The sequence below is a fragment of the Hippichthys cyanospilos genome, chromosome 1, assembly GCF_059441005.1.
Source record: "Hippichthys cyanospilos isolate Australia breed blue-spotted pipefish chromosome 1, RoL_Hcya_1.0, whole genome shotgun sequence".
Classification (NCBI taxonomy): Eukaryota; Metazoa; Chordata; class Actinopteri; order Syngnathiformes; family Syngnathidae; genus Hippichthys; species Hippichthys cyanospilos.
Window position 1 is genome coordinate 19,157,642 of NC_142369.1, and position 27,359 is coordinate 19,185,000.

A 27,359-nucleotide genomic window follows, 5' to 3' on the forward strand; every position below is an offset into this window, starting at 1 on the left:
CAAGGGTCAATACAGCGAATTGCTGTCCTTTCATTACTTTGTGTGACAGAAATTAAATTTGATTTGATTTGATTTTGACAAGTCAAATCATTCCAACTTTGAAGTCATTATCATATTCCTGACACGATGTTTTCGCTCTTTCAAATAAGTCCAAATTTTAATATTTTTTATTCAAAATAAACATTCCAATTTTCACCATTTTTGACTGATTCAAATAGTTCCAGCATTGACTTGTCAATCCGATCCTTTCTAATCTCCCTCAAAACCCTCGAAATTTCTAAATAAAAGAAATAGGATTTTTATGAATTCCATATTGTTCAACATCTTTTCACGTGATTCAGTATCATTATATTTGAATCAAACTCATTCTACACTACAAGGATCAATGCTCAATTCCAATTTTTTTGGTGAACCATGATTTTTCTGTGAGGTCGTTCACCTTTCCAAATAAATGCGATCTATATGTGACCTGTATTTGAATACTAAACCGTCCAAAATTATCCGGCAATGCACACTGAGGTCTTTGTGACGTCACCTACCGTGGGTGCGCTTAACGTGTTGGTGAAAGCACCTGGCGATGTTGAAATAGCAGAATATATTCAATCTGTTAAATTTAAGGAGTAAATTAAATAGGGGAAGGCTGAGGTTTTCTGTCATGGCATTTTGTGCAGTGCCAGCAACGTTTCTCTCACTTGCTCCGAACGTGAGCCGTCATGACCATAACGCTCAAGTGAGGGCCAGATGTCTATCTAAAAGACAGAAAAACAAAATTCGTGTGGTAATATGCCCCTACCTCAACCCGTTACTTGATTAAATACGTTAATATTGCGTGAATCATTCGAGGAAAAATAACTTCAATTTTCAACCATTGGACAAACAATGTTAAGTCAGCACAAAAAGAGGTATCTAAGTGTTCTTACTCTTCTCGCCGTGACATTAACGATTGCTTCAGATCATTTCAGAAGGTGATAGGTCAGCAAACATTTATTGGATTCCTCATGAGAATTGCAGTAAAAATTTAACATTGTGGCCCATTTGTGTCCGGTGGTGTACCGAATCACATTGAAATATCATCCATTTTCTATAGCCGCTTATCCTCACTGGGGTTGCTGGCTTGCTGGTGCCTATCCCAGCTGTCTATGAGCAGTAATTGGGGGACATTCTGAAGTGGTTGCCAACAACCATTCAAACACCCAATCACACCTTAGGACAATTTAGAGAGTGAAAACTGCCGTGCACGGTTTTGGAGTGCGGGTGGAGTGCCCGGAGAGAACCCACGCAGGCTTGGGGAGAACATGCAAACTCCACACAGGAGTTTGCATGTTCACCTAGGGACCAGGATGCTGAAGCATTAGTTACTAACAAAAGAGGGCTCAAACACGTTTAGAAAACGCACAAGCACTCAGGTAAGGCATTCGAGGCACTGACACAATCTTATGTTGATTTAAGGGGACGATAAATGTTTTGATAAGCATCCAAGTGCAAAACCTTGTGATGCTCAGCTAGCAGAGTCAATATGATCATTCTAAAATTGTGGAAGGCAAGGCAGCAAAGACAAGAACACTTGATTAAATAAATACTTAAGTCAACGTAAGATGCACTCGTGTGTCAAGATTCACTTTGGCAACAACACTTTGACTACACTCTACTACCTTATCTGTTTTGTTCAATTGGCTGAGACACATCAGTTGAGCAAATTGCATGCCTGCATTTTATTTATGTGTCAGATTGTGGGGGCTGTGGCAATCAGACTTCAGGCTCTCTGCGCTGTCATGTCAAGATTATCAACTCAGAACACCAATCAGTATTTGTGTGATTTAAAAGCACTGGTACTCTTTCTTTACTGATCATCTATTTATCCATTTTCTCGAGCCGCTTATCCTCACAAGGGTCACGGGTTTTCTGGTGCTTATCTCAGGTGAATTTGTGTTGTAGGCGGTGGCCACCTTGAACAGGCTGCCGACCAATCGCAGGGCACACAGAGACAAGCAACCATTCTCCCAGCCAATCCCATCTAAGGACGATTTTGAGTGTCCGGTTCACCTGCCATGCATGTTTTTGGAGTGCGGGAGGAGGCCGGAGCGCCCGGGGAAGAACCTCGCAAGCACGGGGAGAACTCGCGAACTCCACACGGTAAAGCCGGAAGCGGCCGAAATTGAACTCCTGTTCCTCAACTGTGAAGCGTACCTGCTAACCCCTCAGCTATGGACAGCCATCGAGCCGCCCTCTTTACTGATGGTTTACTGATCTGTTTATTGACCCATGGTGACATCAGCATTTGAACTTCCTGTGTTTGATTAGAATAAAAATGGTTCCAGCCAACTCTGACCAGCAAAACCTGTTTGTAGCAGTCTGTCTGCATGAATTCATTGTATTCCAAAGCATCTCTGTGAAGATGCAGTGTATTCGAAAATGAGTATGTTTTCTGATCTTACTGGTTGAATATTGATTCTGAAACTGCTGGAGCTGATCCATGTGACTGTCTGCATGCAATCAAGCAAGCGTTGGAGATATGTTCATCTGTCCTCAGATATTTTTTTTAAGAGTTATAGAATAGTTTCATAGTTTTGCAAAAGGACAGAAAGCACAATATGAACAATCTTTACCATCACCATGCGAATCTTGCAATGAAATCATGACATGCAGAATGGTCAAATTCCACTCCAGTCCTGTAGGATCGTTCAGCTTCAGTGGCCATTTGCAAGGCAATTAAATATCTTCAGGGAGAAAAAAATTCATATTTGAGGGATGATGGAATGTTTTAACTAGTTGCATGATCAAATATGAATTTTTAAGTTATCGCCCCAGGCAGCACATTTGAACCAAACATGAGAAGTATTTAAATGAAGTATTTAATCAGTAGATTACTTCTCATTCCAACACGACCATACGGCTTCAGCTTCAACCTGTGGAGCGAAAAGGTAAGAGCAACATTATACATTAACTTGCTTCCACACAAGAACTGTACTCAGTTCTTTTGATTTCAAACTTGGATGTGACCAATGCATACGGAAATGATGTTCCTAATATTTTGCCCTCATAGTTTTACCACGATGTTCAGACTCCTGAAGGCCACCCTGTTGGTAGGCATGTGTGTGCTCATCTTGATCACACTGACGCCCGGCGCGGAGGCGCGCCGTAAACAAAAACTACCCAGGCCACTGACGGACGTCATCCAGGCCCAATCCAGTGTGTTTATCAAAGAATTGGTAGAAGGGAAATCTAAAGGCAAATCAGGCAAATGGGGATGAAGCACCATAAAGAAGCAAGTTGCAGAAGTTCTATTTCAATGTCCTCCTGCAACTATTCTGTTCTCCTATACATGAGAAATAAAATTAATTTTAAGCATCGCACACGTTTGAGGTATTTATTTTGCACTCAGGATTAGATTCTATGCACTGTGTCTCAAAGGACTGAAGATAACCGCAAATCTTTGCTTGTTTCGGTTTGAAAACGTTGAAGCAATGTATTTTTGTTGAAGTGATGAATGAAATATTAACGTGTCTAATATGGCACCTGATTGAGATACATCTGTTAGCTTTCAGATATTTTCTGGTTCGCTCCTAATATATTTCATTGTCTTGCCAAAAGCATAATGGCCAATTGGCCACCTTAAAACTGAAGGATTGGAGTCCTTTTGTCATCTTCCATTTGAAAATTAATTGTTTCACAAATGTGTTTTTCTTCACTTATTATCATTTAATTGTTAGAGATGACATTTTCTAAGAAGCAATTCATGATTTTACACTTACCACTTCACGCATCTGTTAAAAAAAGTTGATATGTTTTACTATTCATGTGTGTGTTTGCACAAGTGTGTGTGTTCGCGTGGGGGTGTATGAAAGTGTTACTCACAGTAGCTATTCTTGAAGAGATAATTGCTTCTTAGAAAATGTTGATTATAATTACTAGCTAATTCGATTTCTTGATAGCTTTTAACTCTTCACTATGGGTAGTTTATTTATTTTAAATCCATTGTTGGCTCCAAATTTTGCCCCAATGGGCTCAGTCAAATCATCAATGCAATGGCTTGGCTCAACCCTTTTTTGGAATTTAATTGCATCGCCCTAAATGTCATTGTGTTATGACAACATTAGGATTGTTCAACCAGTGGTTACTGTCCTTTTGCAAAACTGTGAAATACAGTATACTAGCAGTCCAAAAAAAAAAAAGATTCCCACTGCTAGAATAATGTAAATTACATCAATCAACAATACTGCATGCATTACTTTTAGCTGTAACTGTAGCTGTAGTGCATTGCACACACAGAAAAAGTCATTTGTACAAATGAGTATGCAATGCATTTCAATGAATTTTTAACCTGAAACTGTGGTTTTTGTCCCCCCAAAATGCACCAAAAACACTGCAAGATCAAAGGAGAGTCCAGGGCAAAATGTTTACTTTCTGTTATTAGCAACTACTACAGCAATGAGTGCGGCAGCAGAAAACGACAGGTTGAATATGGACAATACGTACACAAGACAGACATACGCCCATTACTGTCAGTTCGTCAGAGATTAAGATAAGAATATAATAGTTAGGCGCACTTTGTGCACGACAACTAAAGAGCTGTCCAGTTCGCCAAATAGCACCAGTAATTTGAAGAACCATTTAGATCGGAGCCATAGTAATGTGGTTAGCCAAAAATAAAAATAAAAAAACAGAGGATTGAGAGTGGGGACCTCAAGAGGTCAGGAGACTTGTGGCTGAGTATGTCGTGCGTAGAAGATATGCTGCTGCTTTCCACAATGAATCTGCGACCATTTCAAAACTAGCAATATGACAAGCTAACACACATTTTCACTGTACATTTGCGATAGTCTATAGTTGTTGTCAATGTTAATATTGAAATTGTGGAATGCACCGTTTCTGCCTAAAGCATAAAAATGCATCACTATTCAGTGAAGCTAAGTAATAAAGGGATTAAAATCCAGAAAAGATTTTGTATCTTGTCTTTAAAGGTTTATAATACAGTAAATGATTTGAACTGTTTTTAGGCTTAAGCCAACCTTCCACTGAATGTGTAGAGCATGAGCTACTTTGAGAATGGCAAATCCATATGTTCAGGTATGTTTGTGATAGTAATATAAAAGTAACGCAAGAGTAGTGTAATGCATTACATTTCAAATACAGTAATATTGTAACTAATTTAAAATGACAGTAATAAGTAATAATGCATTAGTTTTGAAGTAACTTGCCCAACACTGCCTCAAAGTGGTATAAAACATGTTTTAATCTTCTTAATTTTTAATCTTCTATCTTCCCAGCATTTTTGGATCCACAAGCTTCCTCCTCTTCACCCGCCATGCCAATTCCTGACAGGTGCAAATTATGTTTCAAGAGCCATCCACAATAGTTTAATTATTAAACTATTAATAATAGTTAATAGTTTACCAGTACATGGTACTAACATTAGTTTAAATCAGGAAAACTAACAGCAGGTCACCTTGGAGCTTCACATCAACTTGACAAGTCTCTCAGCTCAACAAAACTTATTATTTTTAATATTCCACATCCACTCAGAACGACAGAACAAATTTGCATTTTAAACTTTTTTTCCTCTATGGTTTAATTGCATCAAGGAAGGAGATATTCTATAGCACAGATGGGGAACATTGGTGCTTTTGAAATCATTAGTTTCCAGGAGGGCCTTACTTTGCACAAACCGTCTGAACAATTGATTTATTATTTTTATACAGCCATTGGAATGAGTTCAATGTTTTGGGGGCTTTTTCTCAGAGGTTTTTTTTTTTTTTTTTTTTTAAGAATCTCATGGCAGGTTTTGGCTTGTCATGAAAACATTCTTGTGGAAAGTGTTGATTTCCAAACCTCTACTTTAAAGAAAGGTGCACAACTAAAACAGTAATTCATTTAAAGTATGACGTCTGTTGCTGGCATGTGGCCATAAACAGAAAATTGATCCAGTAGTGCTATCAACTTTGTCAACAATGGAGAACCGGGGTGACTTAAAAAAAAAAAAAAAAAAGAAACACATATACACACAAAAAACTGTATTACTATAGTTCAATAAGGGGTAAACTTTGCGGAACATGAAAGGTCTTATTTACGAGAGGGCAACACATTGGGAATCCGTTTATACCTGCACATATTTTTAAAGCGCATAAAAAAATAATTCCTTAATATTAGTAGTTTTCAAATATTTCATGAATTCATACATTTATTTCATAAATAAAACTTCTGTCTTCTCATCTTAATGAAACCCAAGCATCTGTGCCAAAACAATAGTTTACACTGCAGTATATTCAAATTAGATAAGGCAGATTACTTTGCACCTCAGTCATTTCTGCGTGAAAGGAGTGAACTCTCTTTTTGTCTATTTTTTTTTCCAACATCGACAGCATGCACTGTGAGAAACTGCTTCCTGTCAACTGATGGAATCTACAGGTCTAGCCATGGCTAACACGGTGGACGAGTTAAGTATTTCTGTGATCGTCACATGTTGAAGAGGAGCAACTGGCGAGCCAAAAACATTGCTAACTGGGGGAGCCTCGATCATTTCATGAGTTTGCATAGCAAACTGTGCGAAGCTGCTGCGATAACATAAGACACAAATTACAATATACACAACATTTACAAATTTACAAGAGCAATCTATGTGTACAAACGGGAGTCACTGTTGAGGCCGCAAAGGGATTGCGCCATGCGAGGTTTGGATAGGATTTCCAGGACAAAACGCACCAAACGGAATCAAGGACCGTCCAGCAAAGTGAAATTTCAAACTATTATGAAGGTCTTATGGGAAAGAAAGCGTCACGGAGTGCAAAAATTTGGAGTCCAGAGCACCGTTGCATCCTCCTCAGTTAACATCTTCAGCACCCCTCTGCTTGGGAGAAAGAGGGAAGTAAACGTATTGATAGCTCGACAATTGAGCACGGCGTCCTTATTAATGGCTCTGGGTTGCCTAAATTCACTTCCGCTTGCGAGTCCAGACACTTGCACTCCTCTTTACACACCGTTAGCACTCATCTTGCTCTTCTGGGTCACTTCAGTTGCTGCTTTAGCCTGGAAGATAAACAAAAGAAAGCTTTAGCTAAAATGCGTGCTTTCAATATAGATGTATTTTCACTGCAGCCCATTATCAAAGTATAAACGTTCAGTAATAATGTAAACAAAAGGGAACATGACATTCACCTATAAAAGTCAGTATTTTCTGTCCTTTTTTTTCCCATATCTGGTCTCTACAGTGACCCCGACTTTCAGTTTTTAACTAAATCTTTCAGCCAACATTTGAGATACAAACAAGCCACAAAATTGGCTGATGGAGAAAAATTGTTCCAAGCTTCAAGCTTTGTATTGCAACTCCATGTTGAAGTTGAACCAAAGCCCACCCCCTGTAGTGCATTTACACCAAACACATAGCTGTGTTTTAAGTTGTTGTTGTTGTTGTTGTTATAAGCTTAATGATAACAGACGGTGCTACACGCCAGAGGAAGACTAACTCATAGTATCAGTCTCACAGCATCATACAGCTTTAGGGTTTAAGTTTTATTTGATAGATATAAATTTGAGGATATCACAAACCAATTAGATACTGTTTTTGTTGCCATCGGTGTTTAAGCACAAGTGCTGATTTTTGACCCTTTTTCACAAGATTATTAGACAACGGGGATGGTGGTTTGTGTATAACCATGCAAGAAGCTCAGTCTGGATTTGAAATAGATTTGAAAATGTGTTTCCTATCTGATCTCTAATATCTTTGACCGTATTGAGTCAAAACCAAACATTGTATTTGTAGACAGGCAGAATATTATCTACAGCATTTATATTATATTCGATCATGCAATAATGTTATGGATGGAATGTGAATAGAAATGAAAAAGAAAACGATTTTTATCAATTGGCGTTTACATTTTCTATTATGAAACTGACAACCACAATCACTTTCCCAAAATAAATGGGGAAGATAAGCTGTTGGATAAATCGATTAAGTGCTTACTTCAATTATCTACAAAGCAATTTTAATCGTTTATTTAATAGCCAGAGGAAAGATTTAAAGACAGTGGAGAGAAAGTAACTTAAACTCAGCAGCAAGTGTGGTTGATAGAGAGAGCTCTATAAATAGCTGCTATTTTGAGATTCCACCCTGATCAAAGTTTGTATTCAACTATTAAGTGTGCTTGTGCTTTTCTTGGACCAGTAGACTAAACATTCCATTTGCCACCCTCAAAATTTGACTTTTTTTTTTTTTTTATGAAAAAATAAGAAATAGGAAATGTGGTTATAAAGTGAGAGGCTAGCAATGTTATGTGTGAATGCCCAAAGTCAAAAAGGACTAATTGGATGAGAATCCAAATCAGGTTATCCTTGCTGTACTACTTTACCTTTCATCACACTAGTGTCGAGACAAACCTCACTATTAGTGTAAGATAATTCATATTAATATGATGCATTAATGATGCAGTGTTTGCATACAATTGTCAAGTTCCCTGGTCAGTTTACTGATTGCTATAGAGCAGGGTTTCTCAAAGTGGGGTCCGTGGCCTGACTGCAGGGGGTCCGCGAAATGATGGAACTGATTTAGTTGATCTTTTTACAGTTACAGATGTGTGCTTTGTTTGACTAGTCTTTTGTTTTTTTGGCGCAGCCTCTGGCCGCTGTTCTCTTTGTGAGATCTGGCCCATGAGTGTCTGCGAGTTATGTTTTTTCGTTGGAAAGTTGTCATTTATGCTAATATGCCTAAACTTAGTCGTTTTTGGTCCAACTTGCGACTGCAGATAACATGCTAGCTAATGTTAGTTTATATCTTTGTCTTGTATGTGTTTCGCTTGTAAGCATTTTTTTGCATTGGGGGTCCTTGGGAAGTTTGCCTTCGAAAAGGGTTCCCTGACTCCAAAAAGTTTGAGAACCACTACTCTAGAGTCTTTTCAATTCACATGGAGACCTAGCGACAAATTTTAATCAATATGACAAATCACTAATCAGCACTACATCTTTTCTGCTTACCTGAAGGACTTCAGCAGCAGTTAAGGGTTTGTCTGACATGACAGGAGCTTTGTTCCTTACTTCCTCTGCCTGCAAAACCAAGATGACACGGAAAAGACAAGCGGTACCACACTTCAGTTAGCATAAGCAACAATAACCATGTTGTTAATACATTTTTTACTTGATAAATTCAGAACTAGACTAACCTCTGGAAAGTAATTTAACATAGCAAGCCGACACTAATACCTCTTTTATTTTCCAGAAACACAGAAGCACTGCAGTGTTTAAAAATAACTTGCCAAACTTCACAGTGAGAAGCACCTTTTACAAAACGGACAACTAATATTAAGGTGTTTGAGAAGGCAGAAGATATTGATGTAACTCCTAAACTCTCATTAGAGACTGGAACAGATCATCTAATTGTGCAAACTAGGCTTCTAAAATGAACACTATCTATTGTTTTCTCATTTAAACAGCCCTCAATCCATCTTATGTGATGTTGCGTGGTACGGACCGGCCTGTCTTTGATGATGAGCGCAGGGTCCGACAGCAGGTCTGAACTGCCCAAAGTCCCATTTGTGCCTTTAGTCTCCACTGGAGTGGTTTTCTGTGAAAATAGCATCCATGATATTCAACAGTTGATTGCATTTAGTTTGTATGTCTTTTGCAACCCTAACCCAAAACTAGTAGCTCACGTTTTCAAAAAGGTTGGGGACACCTGGTTTAAAGCTTTTTTTTTTTTTTTTTTTTAAAGAAAAATCGAATTAAAAATGAACTTTTTTTTTTTTTTAAATCAGAGTTCAAGTGGAATTAAAATTGTATACAGTCAGATTAGCTGTAGAAACATGTGCTGTTTTAACGTGTCAGAAGTCCTCTTCAGCCGATCATAAAGGTTTTTGTACAGGCAAGCTCCCATAAGCAATAGTTCACCAGCCATGTTTACTGCATCAGAAGGTACACGTTGCGGAAAATCTAGCTCGCACAAAGGGGCGCGATTGCTGAAATGGCGTCCTTTTGACATGAAGCCGTGTGGAACTCGCGGACACGTCAAGCTTAAACCAATTTTAAGACTGCAAGCAGCTCGAACCTCAAGCTTGGGCACAGGAGGGATGACTGGGGCCTTGGGTTTGATGTCTGTCAGGTACATGGCTCTGGAGAGTAGCAGCAGTGATGGAGGAACATTCTCATTCAAGTGCAGGTCCAGCCACTGGATTTAGGGAGACAAATAATAAAAGGTCTGGATCATTTACAAATTTAGTAGACATCTACACATGCAGTGGAGGATCCATTTTTAAGGACTTAACTCCTGTAAAAACATGGAGCTCAGCTACTGGACGAATATGCCTTTACAGAACTAGTGAGACTTTCGGAGAGAATAATATTGGATTTTGATGGTATCCAAGTACTTTTATTTGCATCTGTTTCAGCTTGCTTACCTGTTGCAGTTGCAGACGAAGCTGATCTGTAGTAAGACCTAGTGATCTCATTCCACGGCTGCGACACGCTGCCTGAAGCTCTGATACGCTCATTGCTGTGACACCCTCCGCTGCAATCATCTGTACAAAAGAAAAATTAACTGAGATCCTGCAGAAGTAAGGAAGAGGAAAGCAACATGCTCAACACCTCAACCACAATTTACCCTTTTCATTATTACAACACATTGTTGGACTTTTTGTGTTTTTGGAATGGCATTTAACAGAGCAATCAACTGTAAAAATGTTAAATATCAGTATGACAATGCTACTTCACGGATTCAAAGTTTTACGGAGCGCTTCTTTGTGTCTGCCTGGAGTATAAGGACATCTCTACTGGAATATATTGATTACATAAAGGCCTGTCACTCATCCTCTTACCTCATCGTCTGACTTGATGGTCCTGAGTTGCAACATCAGCTGAAATCGCAACAAGTTGTTGGTGCCGATGGGCTGCAGCTCAAGCAGTTTGCACAGGGCCACCAGCTGGGGGCGCTCTAGGTGCTCCAGTGTCAGTTCGTCCTCAAACAGCTTAGAAAAGCGGACTATGTCCTTGGTGGTGGGCTGCTCGCCAGTGCCCCGAACCTGACGAGGGCAAACATATATGTACGTCCATGTGAAAGGAGATGCGCCAGCAGATTCAGACCTGATGGCATTTGATTTGTCAAGAAATTAAACCAATAATGTGGATGCATTGTTTTTTTTGTTGTCTATACAAAACTCATGTAAATTGGCAAGTCAACATACTAATGATAAAGCCAAGTCTTTTCACTATAATGTACCTGCTGAACATAAGTGGAAAAGCGCTGAGTCTCATCTTCGCTTTGAGCCGTGGCCTTGTTCCTTCTAGCCATCTCAGCAATGGTCTCTTGGAGAAACTTGGCAAGTTCCAGCTTTGCTGCAAGGCCTTTTTTCTGCTTCTCCTCCTGTACAAAAGGACAAAGTAAAGATATTGATTTTAGTTTTTATAGAGGTCTTAGGACGAATTAACCGTAGGGTGAATCCTCGTCAAGATAAGAGTATGCTCGCAGACTTCTATTGTGTTGAATCAAAATAAGACACAACCATTAGTGTTTACTTTGAAAAACAAACTAAAGACATCAACATTAAACAACTGGGAAATAAAATACAAGGAATTACAGTACTGTGGATTCAATTCACGTATTACAAACAGCCTGATCAATATGAGGTAAACGATCTCTACCCAGTTTTGTTCAAAACTATGTATCTTGACAAATTTTGTGGAAAACTAGATTATAAATTTATTTGTGTCGTTCAAGTAAAAATGAGAAACATGTTATACAAATTCACCACACACAGAAATGTTGATTAGTAGATTACAGCAAAAGAAAACAGAAAATTCACCACCAGGAAAAAAAGATTGCATAAGAAAAGTGTCAAAATTACTTTTATCATGGTAATTTGGTAAGAAATTGCTTTCTGATGAATATTCATCTGAATTTGAATAAGAGCTTCACTTTTTTGAACAAACTAAATAAATTAAGAAATTGAAATTCAAGAACAAACTAAATAAATTAAGAAATTGAAATTTAATCCACTGAGGAGATGCACTTGTACAGATACCTAATGCCACTAGGTTATGTAATATGGTAGCGCACACAGTTTACACCACCATACTAAAAGTCATGGCCACCTTAAAACACTGTAACCATAAATCTCCAGCTCTGTTTTTAAAACTTTGTAGGTCTCATAAATGAGGTCATAGCAGGCCACGTCCTCGGAGGTCACACAATTCCAAGCGAGCAGCTGTATATCTGAGTCACTGAGGCGTGCTCAATAACACCCGTCAGGGTGACACTACTAACAAGAGATTAAAAATACTTGTGGGTGTGCACAATGAGCTATGGCTCCCAAAAAAAATTGCTGTGATAAGATCAGTCAGCTGGATCTGAGGCTAGACATTCTTGCAGCGGCAGCTATATTTGAAGTTACATAATCAATCGGGCACTGCGAACATGTGTTGTGTGTACAAATCTACATGCCTTTTTGGACTCAGTCTCAAAGGTAGAGGGCAACATGTCGGGGAATAGCTTGAGGAAGACAGGAAGGAGGAACTCCATGAAGGGGACGATGATGAACACCATGAAGGGTACCAGACGGAAGAGGTCAGCGCACGTCCTCATCAGCTGGGAACACAAAAATAAAATACAATGGTACTTTGTCTTTCAGCACCCACATCTTGAGGTGTAAATTTGATACCCAAGTACTGTGGAGCGTAACGGGCCAAATATAGTTGCAGCAATGCACCCAAATGGATTGCGCTCACATACCTGCATCCTGGACATGTGCTTTTTTTGCCATACCTCAAGCTGACAGATAACCTAATGTGTGTCCGCCGATAAGCAAATTATTATTAAAGGGTGTCTATAAATGAATACACACCAAGCAGCTAAAAGACCATTTTTTTGTGGTATAAGAAATGAGACGGATATTTAAAAAATATGTATTTAAAAAACTCCTCAAAAATGGAAAAAAAGAAAACAGGGAACATGGCTAACTAGCACAACTAACATCAACTTCCTTTTGCTATGTTATTTCATTGGTAACGAATAGCGGGAAAGTCGTGACTCGTTTGTTATGAAATACCGTAATTCCGCAAAATATAAGATGTACCCGAGTCCAGACCACTCCCTGAATTTTAGGGTCAAATTCTACTATTTTCTATGTTACTGTGAACAGGACGCACCAATAGCTTGGCTTAATGTAAAAACTATAGCAAAACAGAATAAATCTCATCTTTGTACATTCTTCATATTTTCTTGTGTTCATATCAGTAAATTATAGATTTGTTGAATAATTGTTTTGGGTTTCCAACACGCTGTTTCAGGGTAACGTTGAATGCGCTGAAAGCAGTTGTTGAAGTTTCCTTTTCCTTGTGACTCAGCTCGAGTTCATTTTATAAATAACCGAAGCTGCCACCAAGTTTATGACTGTGTGTGTATACGCCAAGAGACCACCATTAATAAACAAGTCAAATGGAATCACTATATGTGTTCTCAAACCGGTGCACTCTTAATTGAATCAGCTGGACATATGACCTTTCCTCTCTCTTTTAGTAATATTCTTGTGTCTGACAAAGATGAAGTCAAATGTTGGTTAAGTCTGCTGCTGGCTTCTTTTATAAAAAATAATGCCAGAACAACCTCAGCGAACACAATCTGCTGTTAGCTGCAATAGGCGCTGGCTGCCAACAGCCAAGTGAATTCTGATCTTTAAATTACAATTTGTAGAACCCATACTTTTTTGGCCTTGATTGTAGACAAAAAAATAAATAAGTACAGTAAATACATCAAGTAGTGTCATCCTACATTCAGAATTTATTTACAACATTGTAGAAAATTTATTTTATTTAAAATTTATTTATTTATTTAAATTTATTTTCTTTTTAAATTCTCTAAAACGCCGCAGTTTTAAAAAAGTTAAGAGAAAATAGTTGAATTAGAGCATCAATGTATTGTGCCCATATTGCCACTTGACCATGTAGTCTAAAGACACTGTGTTAACTAATTAATTGCACCCCATTCATGAAAAACACATTTCTGTTACAGCAATGTTATTGATATAGCCAAGCAAGACCTGTAGGCAACAGATGTAGAGTAAGCTTTTCAATACAGGTAATGTTAGTATGTAATTTGTTGTACAATAGAAAATCCTCATCACAGTATAACTCCTGGCCCACGCCATTAATTGTGTAACCACTTGTACAGTAAATGTGTAAAATATTTAAGACAAACTATTTTTCCTTCCAGTAATAAATCCTAAGGAAAAATAGTGATAAAAAAGCATGTTGTAAATTATGTTTAGAACATCCTACCAAACTGAAGCAAACTTTTTAAAGAAACTCAAGAGTCATGCCTCTGTGACTTGAGGACACCACATGATGAGACAAAAAAAGAAGACTTTTTGAATACTGTCAACTTAGGCAACCAGACAGATCTTTAAATATCACAAGGGGGACCCCTGATGGGACAAGCCCAAAGTTCCAAACACATTCAATCTAAAATAAATGCTTATGGAATGTGAGTGGAAGCTGGAGTACCAGGGTTTTTACTTCCTGTGCTGTTACTTTATACAGGTGTTAATTTCTGCATGAATAAATATTAAATCCTCTCACCCTTCTCCTTTCTCTGCGTGTGAGGATGTGTCCATGCAGCAGACTCCACACCATCCTGCCTGCGACTGTGGTGTCAATGCCAAGCAATCGAAAGCCATTATAATAATGTTTCAGCTCGTCGACAATCCTGAGATAAAGCGCCTTCTTCACCACAGCCCTCTCCTGTACTGTGGGAACAGCAGCAGCAGCAGCAGCAGCAGCAGGGGGCGTCGGAGAGGGTGGCGACGGAGTTTGCGGTTGGGCTACAGCAGCCGCCGCATTCTTTTTTTCTTCAGATGTCGAATTCTGAGCCGGGGGAGAGATTTTAATGTCCTCATTGTTAATGTCTTTGAGCCAAACTACAGAACTGTGTAAAGCTCGGGTGAGTAGGTCAGAGCTTCGGCTACAGCCCAGGTTGTGGCCTCCGTTGCAGCGAGGGTGGCCGTATCGGGAGTGTCTGAGTGGGTTTGCCAAGGAGGAGATGTTGCGTGGACGATCTAGGTGGAGGTAAGCTCTTGAAGACAGAGAGGAGCAGCTATGCCGCTGCGATAACAGATACGATCCTCTGTAAAAAAGAAAAAGTGGTAGAATTTGGAGTTCAACCAAAACCAAACAGAACATTGGAAAATTTCACGCAATTTAATCTTGGTACACAAGCACAGTACTGATTGTTTCAGCTAGGGCTTTGTGTCATGTGCTCCAAGGCTCATGGGAAGAATGCCAAAACCTGTAAGGTGCAGCTACTCAGATTTATGTTGCATAAGGGCAAAAGCTTATTCTAACGCTTTGCCAGATTCTTCGACATTCTTTGGATTTATTCTTTTGATGTTCACATGATTGACAAAGTGGGAAATGTGTTCACATTTCGGCAAACTGATCAATCTGTAGAGCAGATTCTTGAATGCAAACTGGGCACTAATAGTGTCGTACTAACAAACACAAAAATAAAGCATCATAGAGACATAATGATATAGAGACAATAATTTTCAACGCTATGCAGTTAGGCCATAACGCTTATGTAACATTTCGGAATGTGCCTCCTATACATTAATGATTAACTTGTGCAAGAGTAAGAGAGCACCTTCCTACAGAATTTGGAGTTGCGATTAGGGGCGAGTCCCGCGGAATGCCCAGTGGAACATAGCGATCTACCAATTTCACAAAAACACTGTACTCGACTTGCACTGCAATAACCCTGCAACAAATGATGGAACACCATTGAGAAAAAAAATCCATAATTTTTTTTATCGCTTGCTTGTCCTAACAATGGTCGGGGGATTGCTGGTGCCTATCCCAGCTTTCTTTGGGGAGCAGACAGGGTACACCCTGAACTGGTTGCAAGCCACTTGCACGGTACACAGAGCTGAATGGCCATTCACGATCACACCTAAAGGCAAACTGGAGTCTCCAATATGCCTACCATACATGATTATGGGAATGTGAGAGGAAATCCAAGGTTTTTCCAATCAAAATTATTTGAGTATGCTTGGTCGACTGTATACATTTCCCGACAGCCGTCAATTCTCTTCATTTGATGGCATATTTCTTGGATGTGTTGCTTCCAACATGTATGTGCATGTAACATTTTCTGTCAAATTTGCTGCCCTTACCAGAAAGAGCCTTCAAAATTATAGGTACTGGCCAATTTATAAAAAACTACATTAGCAACGGTAGATTTTCTTCACCCAGTCAAATTACAAATATGCCTCCTGGATACACAACTATTATCAACTAAATTGTGTCCTTTGTTTGGTTAGAGCCAAAAGACTTCAACATGCAAAACCTATGTGCTGCTTGGTGCACATTATATTTATTATTCTCCATCTTCGGCGAGCATGACGTATTCGGATGCTTTTGTTCAATTTTGTTAAGGATTGATTTAGTAATTACAGAGCTTACCTGGATCTTGTAACGGCAAAGAGCACCTGGTGGCTGAAGACTGCCATTGCATGAGTAGATCACTTAAATGGGAGGAACATAAGGAGAAAGCACGCGAATATCCAATTACAGCTCACTGTCATCCAACACTTTTAATACAAGTAAAGCACATGTCATTCGCATACGGCGGATTGTCAAGAGAGTTGCTTGCTAGGCCTGCGAGACTCCGTATTACACAGTATTAAACGCGAGAAGCATTAGAAACGGTCAGCTACGTTGCCACTTGCCTAAACTGAGTTGAAATGGGTTTAACACACACGTATAATTTAAGATTCATGGCGTCTTTATTAAGTAATTCTTTGATGGCCCCGACGTATTTCGGACTTGACGCTTAAGTCAACAAGTACAATTTTGGTTATTTTCCACTCACGTGAGTTTCGGATTATAAACTGATATCTCAACTACATCGAATAAGCTTGTAAAGCAGTAGATATTCTACTGTGTACATTTGATGCACGCAAGAGATGTCGTGTTATATATGACTGACTCTTGTAACTATGAGTTCGTAGCCTTAGCCGGTTAGCTCGTTACCATAGCCCGCTAAGCTAGCGAGTGAAATGGCGAGCCCACTCACCTCCAACGTCAATGACCCAACTATCGCTGCTGACTGGGCGTTTAAAGGCTTTTCCGGTGCGACGTGACAAATACGATCCATCATCAACAAGCTACCATCGTGAACCACGACGATATCAGAGACCGGAGTGAAGAAAAATCCATTGGTGGTATGAGCGGCGTCGAGCTCAATGTTCGTTCTCACGACTCCACCAAAACAGCAGACGCAGGCTAACTTGCTGCGATGACAGAGTTCCGACTGCGCAAGCGCAGATATGACGCAAGCGATTTCTTCTTTTTTCTACTCTAAATCTGATTTATATAAAAAAATACAATAAAATAATAATAAATTAATAAAACACACTTTAAAGTACCAGAAACGTGTATTGCCCCCTATCCGACAACCTTTTTATTGCTATTATTTTTGGTTGTACTGGAAATCTTCGTGACAGCGCTATAATTAGCAGCGTTGATGCTGTAGCATAAATCTAATTAAAATTCATAAGGCGTTTACCAACTAAACAAAGCGTTTTAAAAAGCATAATAAAACCGATAACTGGACTCTTAATGTCTGACTCTCCAGTTGTGGTTGGAATGCTATCAAATATTATGCAGTTACTACTTACTTAAAGAGACTATGTGTAAAAAGACCCCCATGTAATATAATTCAATGAAAATTAGACCTACAATCATATTTAAAACATGCTGATTATCGTTAAGAACACATTTATTTGCAAGTTTTACATTTATAATAATTGAATTTATTCCTTTTTAATGAAAGACGGTCTAAAGCTGACACACTATTCCTTTAATGACGTTACTTTTGACCTTCCCGTAGTCAGCAGAGGATTTAAACATTGCACTTTCTTGTGCATTTTATTTCAATTTTAAAAATAAAATGAAGTTTTAAGGAAAACAATGAAGACATGGTACTTTGCTTCAATGTAAAGTAGTCAGCATCCAGTCTGTCCATAACTGCATAAAAAAATCAGTTCCCTCAAGATTACTCAACACTGTCTAAGCTGTATGTGTAGATGCCCCCATTGCAGGAGGATGTCCTCGGCCCAATTGGCAACCTCTCTGTATGCCCCTGACCAAAAGTAAAATTGAAATGAGATCTTGAATTAAAATAAGGTTCTAAAACACCGACTATAGGCTTTTTTTTCTCCTCACAGATGAGCTGGTGCCCATCACAGCTTATTTTGAGCGGGAGGTGAGGTCACATCCAACTGCAAGACGTGAATAGACAAAGAATATATGATATTTGCAAAAATGGACACTGTCAAGTCTTAAATTAACCTAATGCATATTTTTGGGAATGTGGGAGGATACAGGAGTATATAAATTCATCGCAAGAAGGGTAGAGCTGAGATTCGAACGCCAAACCTCAAGACTGTGATGCAGACGTGCTAGCCACTCATCTACCTTGCTGTACTTTTGTTTTTGTAATTATCAAGAGACTTTGCAATGTACCTGGAGAAATCAGATGTGCCTGAGGAAACCATTTGATTTCTCTTATTTGGTGTTATTTTCATGCTTGCTTAATTCTAGGATTTGAATTGTCATTGGATGCTAATGTTGTTTATCTATACGAACCCAGGAATCTGTCATTTTTCTCCCATTTTGACATGCACGCGACCGATTATTTTTTTTTTTTACATTTGCCAGTTATTTATATTAACTTCTTAACTTCGTGTTAAATAAAATGTAATTCGCTTATATCATGAGACCCTGACTGTGCATCCCAAGCCACCACTTCCTGAGGAGTTGCGTCACCCTGATTACGTCCATGAGCACACCTGCACCCGGAAAAACTTTGGATAGGGTTCGGAACTCTTACAAGGTCCTAACAGCGGACATGGCAGAAAAGAAGACAATTAATGTGTAACATTTTCATAATCAAAAATAAATAAATTTAAAAAAGCTGCTGTGATGGCCAGTATTTATTATTACCTTTTGTACAAAACACATTTCCTCTTTTACTTCTGTGTAGGCGTGACCGTGTAGGCGTGAAGTACAGGTACTGGCGGCCAGCTGCATTGATCAAATTAGCAAACTACACGTCCCGAGGTGCCTCTTGTTGCTGGCTCCTGCAGATTTAACGCTTTAACGCGCTCTTGTAGTTTGAGCTGAAATCAGAAGAGTGCATCGAATCGAAAGCCTCTTGTTTTTAGCAGGGCGTCATTAAAATCTCCAGTTCCTCCACTGAAGAAGAGCCCAGCTTTGGGATTGGGTAGCGAGCAGATAGCGTAACATCCCCCTCCTCCTCTCTGTGGAGAATTGCGTTAAAACGAAAAAGGATAGGCCTGCGCTTTATCAATATAACAGAATACATTTGTTTTTTCTTTTTATTTTATGTTGCTTACTTCTTTCTAAAACGAGGACGATTGCTGGCTGGTGTATGTGTTTAGAATGGGACACGCTGAAGGTACTGACATTTTTATTTGCCTGCATTTCGCGACTCTCCGTCAAAAAAAAAAAAGCCTGCTTCTCATAAGCCATCTCCTCCTTCTTTTTGTGCATGTTTTTGTTTTAGCGCCGCTACCGATGCATGCTCTCGTCCATCTGTCGTCGGTGCAAGCCTTTTGCAGTGGCTGCTTGCTTCTTTTTCAAGCACATTCTCCCCCAAAGCGCCAGTGATGGAGGAATAATCACGCCAGACAGGCAGCCATATTGGCAATGTACCGTTAGCTTAGCTAACGTTAGCCATCCCCCCTTTTCATCTTATTCCGTTTGCAGTGCGCGCAAACATACACGTTGCGCGCACTAAACGCGCGAGTGGATAAATCAAATATGTTACCACGGTTTGTGTGTGTATGTTTTATGCGGTTCCGATACCCAAAGGACAGCCCAAGATGATCATTTTGTAGGAGCTAGGTAGCTATGTAGCTAACATCCCATAAGGCTACAAGATCATCCAGTGAGACAATTGTCTGCGCAGATGTTTTCCCCACCGATTTTCACTATAAATCTGTAACCAACATTTTACAGTTTGCTCGCTATATATCATTAAAAATGATTCATTTACACACTTTTCGTCTTTTTGTGACCACCGCACGGCACCGCACGGATGTTTACATCACCATTATCCACCTTCGCTCACACGTTCAACCACAGTCATCCTCCTCACTCTTCGCAACGCTCGAAACACAATAAAAGTGCCAACATTTTGGTGTGAAAAAGCTACTGGACACTGCACTTTGTTTTTTTTTTCCGCGATAACACACTGCCATGTGTTTGTGATCTCCGCCTAAAACCATAGTTACAAACATTAATGACCGAAGACTCCCAACAGCAACTAATCGATGCAAATTGAGTTTGTTTTGATGTCGCGTGTCGCGATATTCACATGCTACTGGGTAATTGACTCAAAGCGGGGCTTTATTTACATGTGGAAATGGCATTTTTGAGACGCACCGCTAGTTGTTGGTTATCATCGCAGTTCATAATTTTAGTACCTAGGCACAAACTGTTGTGGAAAGCTACACAGTGTTTTTATGATTTTCAGTCCAAGTATTCCATAGAACTTTTGGTCATTACTATCACCGAATGGATGTATTTTTGAAGAATTGAAACTGCATCACTAGTGAACATGAATTATTAAAACGCACAGGTTTATTGTGGATTATTGTGCACTATATACTAAGTACATCACATATTCAATGTAAAAATATACATTGTATGTACATAAACTATGTCGTGTTCCAGCATGCTGATTTGATGATAATTCTCATAAAATGTGTCCTTTAAACCATCTTTGCCCTGTGGATGTATGCTATTTTGTTATGTCCCACCCACTAATTACCAAAACTGCAGAATGTAAAATAAATAGTTAAATGATAGAAGACCAAGATAGTTTTTACAGGATTTTATTGTTTATAAGTTATTTGATCAAACAAGTCGTTTTGATCATGAATAATCTTTCACGCATACCTTTATAAGCACAAAATGATCCTTTCCACCTTTCACTGTCAACAGGTCCAGTCAAAGAAAAAGACAGTTAAGGATGCCGGAGCCCAACAATGGATTTCTCCTTCTCTTTCATGCAAGGGATCATGGGAAATACAATTCAGCAACCCCCTCAGCTTATTGACTCAGCCAACATCAGACAGGACGGCACCTGCGATACCGGCAGTGACCCGGGTGAGGATGGCGGTCCCTCCTATGATGCGGCCCTGGATGCAGACTTCTACCCGCCCTCAGCTTCAGAGGACCTGCCGCACGTCTCCAACGGCTATCCGCCGGGTTTGGGCATGTACGAACCGCAGTCCAAATTCCCCATGTACTCGCAGTTCCCCAACGGTTCGGCTAACGGCTACGGGCCCATACGCAGCTACGCGGAGCATGGCCTCCTCATGCCAGGGGAGAGTACGGTGTTAAGGGGCCCTGGGCTCCAGGAAAGACCCCGCTCACCCATTTCACCACCACTTCCCACACATCACCCACACCTTCACCACCACCATCATCACCATCACCTCCCCCACGCACACCACTTCTTGTCAAACACGCCCCACATCCAAAGCCACCCCCATAGCCCCCCGCCTCTGCCCCTGCCCACCCAGCACCACCTTCCTCACACACCTCACATCATGACACACACACTGCCTCCTCCTCCACCCTTGCACCTGCCCTCATCTAGCCCTCCCCCTTCCTTAGTGGACAGTACTCCCTCCTCACAACCTGTCCAGCCCTCTCTCAGCGCTCCTACAGGAGTGTTGAAGAAGACCAGCTCCCCTGAGATCAAGCTGAAGATCATCAAGACGTATCAGAATGGAAAAGAGTTGTTTGAAACGGCACTGTGTGGAGATTTGCTGCAAGAACTGCAGGTATTGCAATCAAATCACTTTTTCATCCAAATACAGTCCCAAACAGCTGGAATCTATTTCTCTGCATGTCGTGATGGTTTGAAAAATAAGCAATTCAGACAAAAAGAGGATTTACTACTTAGGTGCAACCAGCAAAAGAATTGTTCAAGTTTTGTGATCTGAGCAATACGATAATGGCTTTGGAAAATTTAGCTACAACCGCTGATATTCACACTGACAGCATGCGTCTACTCATTATATCAGCATTCAGACCATTTCCCATCCATGAAGTGTTTAAAAATAACAATGAATTGATTATTGATTGCAGTTCTTTCTCATAGCTGAGTAAATACATGATCACCATTAGCTCGGTACATAAATGACCCAGTTTAGTAACAGTTTCAATTTGCACACAAAATTGTATCTTACCTCAGTTCAAATGCTATTTTTTCTAACAGTCTTGGCATTGACACATGGAAGGTTCAGTTGTGCTTTTTCCCCCAAAAATGCCTCAGCATCATCGTCACTGTACATCACACCTTGGAAGCACAGTAGTGACTCTTTATTTATTTATTTAGTCATTTATTGCTTTTAAAAACCCGTTGTATCGGTATTGAGCCAATACTGGCCTTGTTTTAACATGAAGGGCGCTATAACTGCTGCAGTGGTGACACATTGTCAAATCATTATTTGCATCAGAAAGATTTTCGCAATTTTTTATCCCTGTGTTAAATGAAATTTCAAACAGAGGCATTACAGGAAATGTACAGTATGTATTAATACTCAATATTCAGTGAATACCATTATCATAGTGTATACTTGTATTGTATCTGTCTGAAAAATGTGGTATTGTACATCCTACTTATTTCTTTATAGTACTGTGTCCATTTTTAACCAATAACCACTAAAAAAAATAAGTGAAATAGATTGTTTTTCTGCAACTGGAACTAATTCATTGCATTTACATCCTTTTCAATTGGAAAATATGCTTGACTTATGTTAATCAAGGTCAAATGTTGCTGTAAAAAACTGGCACTTTAAAATTCCTGATTAATTTTTCAGCTCCAAATCATTTTTGAGCAAGGTTTGATGTTTATATATATATAAATAAAGATATACAGCTGTGTTTGTGTTGCCTTCAAACTAAACCAGAAGTTAGCAGATGTCTCACCACTTTTTCTTTCTCTGTCTTTCTTTCATTTTTAGAAGGAATCACAGAAAAACGAGGCGGCTCAGGTGCAGCGCCGACATGAGAGGAAGAAAGAGAAGAGGAAAAAGAGCGCAAAGCTGCAGGTCCACATCCAGGAGCAGAGCTTGGAGCCAGTCCAAGGCCAGGCGAGTACCACGGGCCAGACGGAGGACACCCACGTCCAACCACAGCCAAGGGAGCCTCCAACAGACCAGACGGAGAAGCCTCAGAAAACCGTTATCAAAACTGAACCAAAGGCAAGAGCGCAAATTCTCATCACCAGTTCATTTAAGCAAGGTGCTTTGAATTTTAAACAGTTATTTTGTTCTCAGGTTCCGAAAGTCAATCAACCCTCTGTGATCCAAGAAACGGGATTTTGTAAGGAGTTTGTCATAGGAGATTTAGTGTGGTCCAAGGTGGGCACCTACCCATGGTGGCCTTGCATGGTTTCTTCTGACCCACAGATGAAAGTCCATACGCGCATCAACACAAGAGGCAAGTGCTCGTACCCCCTTTGGTAACGTCTCAAGGATCAAAATGACAGTAAACACTCACCTCTAATTTACGACACAGGTCACCGTGAGTACCACGTCCAGTTTTTTGGCAGCGTAGCAGAGCGGGCGTGGATCCACGAGAAGAGGATTGTTATATATCAGGGCAAGCAACAGTTTGATGAGCTCCAGGCAGACACGCTTCGCAAGACCACAAACACTGTAGAAAAACACAAAGTACGTCAACAACATCATTTTTGTCAGTTTTTTGTTGTTGTGGTTGATTTTAACTCTCAAATGTGTTTTGTGGGCATTTAAAAATACGTATCCATTCAATAGGTCAGTATAATTCATAACTGTCATTACAGATATGCTTTTAATATATTATGGTCTCAAAGAAGAGAGCTGATGAACACATTTCACTGACTGACCACACCATTAGATGAAGCAATAATACATTGCTTTCCAATTTGCAATCAACATCATTGCTCAAGGATCACAACACACACCTTTTTGAGACTAGTGGTATTTACTCATTCACTGCCAGGCCAGTTAAAATGTATTATTGAGCTGCATAAGGTGTAAAGTAATAAAAACCTGTAAAAGTATGATTAGGGCTTGCTTGGCCATCTGCACCAAATGAATGCCGGGGGGGGGGGGGGGCGAAGTAGTGGTATTTGTGTTATTTTCCTTCATTTTACCCAAAGAGACCAGTTCACAGTTTAGAGGGAGCAGATCATTAATCCAGTTACAATATAAACAGCAAATTAACAGGCTGAGTCAAAATGCCAGGGCAGATTTTTTTTTTTTTGTGCCAGTTCAGCTCTTTGTGTGTTGCAGGTGACTTCTGCAAAACCACAGTCTAAAACCGCAATATTAAACAGAGCATTATTTATTTTAAAAACTGTATTTTACTATATTAATAGGTCTAAGAAATGTACAAAACAAAAGTCTTAATCTTCCTTAAAAATTAGACTTTCTCCTAAATAAGATCATCAGAATGACTAAATATGTTGCATTGTAATCCAATTGTTTTATAAAGTTCATCAAATTTGCATACCTAGAAGTTGCAATCACTTTAAGAAGGTTCATGTCCATTAATGAGGAATGGATGGATACAACAAATATCACAAAATATAAGGACTTAATATTGAACACACGCCACCCATTCCAACTGTTCATATTAAACACGAGAGGTCTTAAATTTGACTAAATTGGTCTCAAAATTGGTGTTAAAAAGTCTCATAGCTTATGTCCTTAAACTTGAAATGTAATTAAAACACACAGACACACACATGATCAACTGGACGTTTTCTTTTCCAGCTTCTGAAGCCTATCCCTCAGAGGGAGCGCGCTCAGTGGGAAGTTGGTGTGGGCCACGCAGAGGATGCCTTCCTGATGACACGCCAGGAGCGGATCGACAACTACACTTTCATTTATGTTGATCCAGTCCCTAACGAGGCCCCAATCACCAAGAGACCCGTTGGCCGGCCTGAGAAGCGGAACCGGCGCTCCAGTGGTTCAACGAATAAGAAGGACAACGGAGGAGTGAAGTCGCCCGAGAGAGAGCAGCCACCAAGGAGACAGCTGCCACGTCGGCAATGTAGTATTTCCAACACAGACGACAACAGTGGCTCAAATGAAAGGAAGAATCTGACGGATGAGTCTGACTCCCCTAAAGAGGACAATGATTCTGATACGGGAGCCAAGCAGGATTCTCCAGCACCGGTCAGAGCGTGGAAAACTGCGGCAGCAAGAAAGCTGCTGCCTCTCTCCATCACCATGAAGAGGCTAAACGTGGAGATCACAAAGTGTGACTGGCCTCTCCTGCAAAAAAAAATCGCTCCTTCACCCAAAAGACAAGAGGAGAAAGATGAGGAGGAGGAAGAGGAGGTGGAGGAGGACAGAGTGAAGGGAGAAGGCAGGCAGCCTGACTTGGGCTACTGTTCACCTGAGGTGGGTGGAGCACAGCTATTAAGATATGTGGCGTAATGAGCTCCTGTTTATCGCAAAGAATATGTTTCAGACTCACCTGCAATAGTTGTAAATGCATTTCAAACAAAGGGCTGCTTGGGTATTGATACATCAGAAGGGCTACCAGTTTGGTACACTGTACTGAAATAACAAATTTGCTCAAAATGTTTGGGGGTAAATTTTGTAATTGTCATTAGCACTACCAACTTGTCTCTTTTGAGCTTATTTTTATGCTTAACTATAGTTATATATTTTTAAGTGTTGCCTAAAACATTCCAAATGTCTGATTTACAAAAACACAATAGCAGCAAAAAAAGTTGGATGAGTATTTGTAAATCATGCTGTTTTTATTTCTGTTCTTAGAATAGTAGCACCAAAAAAGCTCCTTAGGTTAAATGGCTAACATTTACCATCTAGTATGTGGTGGTGGTGTTAACTTTTAAAGGGATAGTGTGTAAGATTTAGACTGTTTTTCATTACGGCCAGCAGGAGGTGCTGCATTTACCATTGTCCGTAGCTATAACAAACATGGCCGCCTCCGGAGAAGTGCCACCTCCTATGTAACATAATTTAATGATAACAAGACGTATGATTACATTTAAAACATACTGTCGGTCATTAAGAACTTTCATTTGCAAGATTTTGAAATGTATTATTATGTATTGTTTTTCTTTGTTGTAAATTAATATTCAAGTTACCAATATCATAAAATATTGATAGAATTGGTAAAAAAAAATGCACATCTTTTTATGTGATGATTGTACTTGAGCTAGCATGACTTAGTTTAAAGCTCTACATTTTCAAGTTAATAGTTTGAATGCCCTGACCTATTGATGTGTTTCCAAACCTTTGACTGGTAGGCTAGCTCATATACAGTAAATATGGACATTTTAAAATCCTTTATATGTTAAATACTTCCTTTTTTCCTGAATAATTTAGCATATCTGTACTTTTAAAAATACTTGCTAAGGCTTGCCATGGTTGGGGACCGTCTCTGCTTCTTCTTCTCTGCTTGTAATCACGCTCCGTAGCTTCCAGTGGACCTCAGCGCACCTCAACATATTGGTACTCAATGGAGCACAACAGTGAATGCGCGCAACTCTAAATTCATACTTTCTCTGTACTTTCTGTAAAAAGTAAATACACAGAAAAACAATTCTGGTACTTACAAATGGAGGACCACTGCTGGCCTGGAGTTCTAACACAATTTTTTTTGGTTTCAGCAGGAAAACAGAGCTAAACCCGAGCCTAGCCCTGAGGAGGACGAAGATGTGGATGATATGGAGGAAGAAGGGGAGGAGAGGAGAGAATCTCCTGCTAGTGGGAGGAGCGAAGAAGGAGGAACGCAGCCCACCTCTTCTCCTGGCTCCCATCACAGCAGCCCACATGGTTTGTAGCACACTGTTGAGATTTTTGGGTCACAAAGCAACCAAGCTCAATATTTTCATTTTTCAACAGGTTCGCAGGAGAGGAAGCTGCAGCGGCGGTCAGTCAGGAGTAGGTCGGAGTCTGAGAGAGGCAACGACCCCATCCCGAAAAAGAAAACCAAAAAGGAACAGGTATCAAGCCAGAGGCTGTGTTTACAATAGATGACATCGAATAGGTTTCTAATACAGTCTTTTTTCGACAAATATTTACATGACAGCAAGCGTTTAAACAAGGATCTGTAGGAGTTTTTCAGAATAGCAATATTGTGCATGCCAGTGTTTCTGTACAAATAACGACTACATACCAGCAGTTTTAGCAATTTCTGCAAGCCTGTGTGAAAGATTTCTTAAAACAATGTTCTCATGTATATGTGAAACCTTTTAAAATGCAAACAAAACCTTGGACACAGACTTGTAAATATGGCATAAAATGTGTTATAAAAAGACCACGCAG

The 27,359-nt window shown here is 39.8% G+C and overlaps 2 protein-coding genes and 1 long non-coding RNA gene across 6 annotated transcripts in view; 2 read left to right on the forward strand and 1 right to left on the reverse strand.

The window, feature by feature from the left end:
• Positions 1-4,382: 4,382 nt before the first annotated feature.
• On the reverse strand, positions 4,383-17,266 carry letm2 (leucine zipper-EF-hand containing transmembrane protein 2). The gene is made up of 11 exons (XM_088431688.1): positions 17,042-17,266; positions 16,429-16,490; positions 14,551-15,094; positions 12,419-12,562; positions 11,198-11,341; positions 10,797-11,000; positions 10,380-10,499; positions 10,031-10,150; positions 9,458-9,550; positions 8,965-9,033; positions 4,383-7,023 (listed from the first exon to the last, which is right to left on the reverse strand). Exons 2-11 carry the CDS (start codon positions 16,473-16,475, stop codon positions 6,967-6,969), a joined length of 1,542 nt encoding a protein of 513 aa, XP_088287814.1. The 5' UTR covers positions 16,476-16,490; positions 17,042-17,266; the 3' UTR covers positions 4,383-6,966.
• Positions 17,267-19,048: 1,782 nt separating this feature from the next.
• On the forward strand, positions 19,049-20,050 carry LOC148429562 (uncharacterized). Its single transcript, XR_015867047.1, has 2 exons — positions 19,049-19,447; positions 19,556-20,050. It is a non-coding gene; the product is annotated as an uncharacterized LOC148429562 (long non-coding RNA).
• Positions 20,051-21,020: 970 nt separating this feature from the next.
• The window catches only part of nsd3 (nuclear receptor binding SET domain protein 3), a 24,305-nt gene continuing 17,966 nt past the window's right edge, over positions 21,021-27,359 (forward strand). For 3 of the 4 annotated variants that reach the window (XM_088419821.1, XM_088419838.1, XM_088419847.1), the window contains exons 1-7: positions 21,021-21,845; positions 23,031-23,270; positions 23,346-23,508; positions 23,587-23,741; positions 24,828-25,460; positions 26,702-26,867; positions 26,937-27,037. In XM_088419821.1, the coding sequence (XP_088275947.1) occupies positions 21,042-21,845; positions 23,031-23,270; positions 23,346-23,508; positions 23,587-23,741; positions 24,828-25,460; positions 26,702-26,867; positions 26,937-27,037 (2,262 nt within the window). In that variant the 5' untranslated portion in view covers positions 21,021-21,041. The remainder of the gene's footprint in view (positions 21,846-23,030; positions 23,271-23,345; positions 23,509-23,586; positions 23,742-24,827; positions 25,461-26,701; positions 26,868-26,936; positions 27,038-27,359) is intronic. The other variant, XM_088419829.1, reaches the window with a different exon arrangement.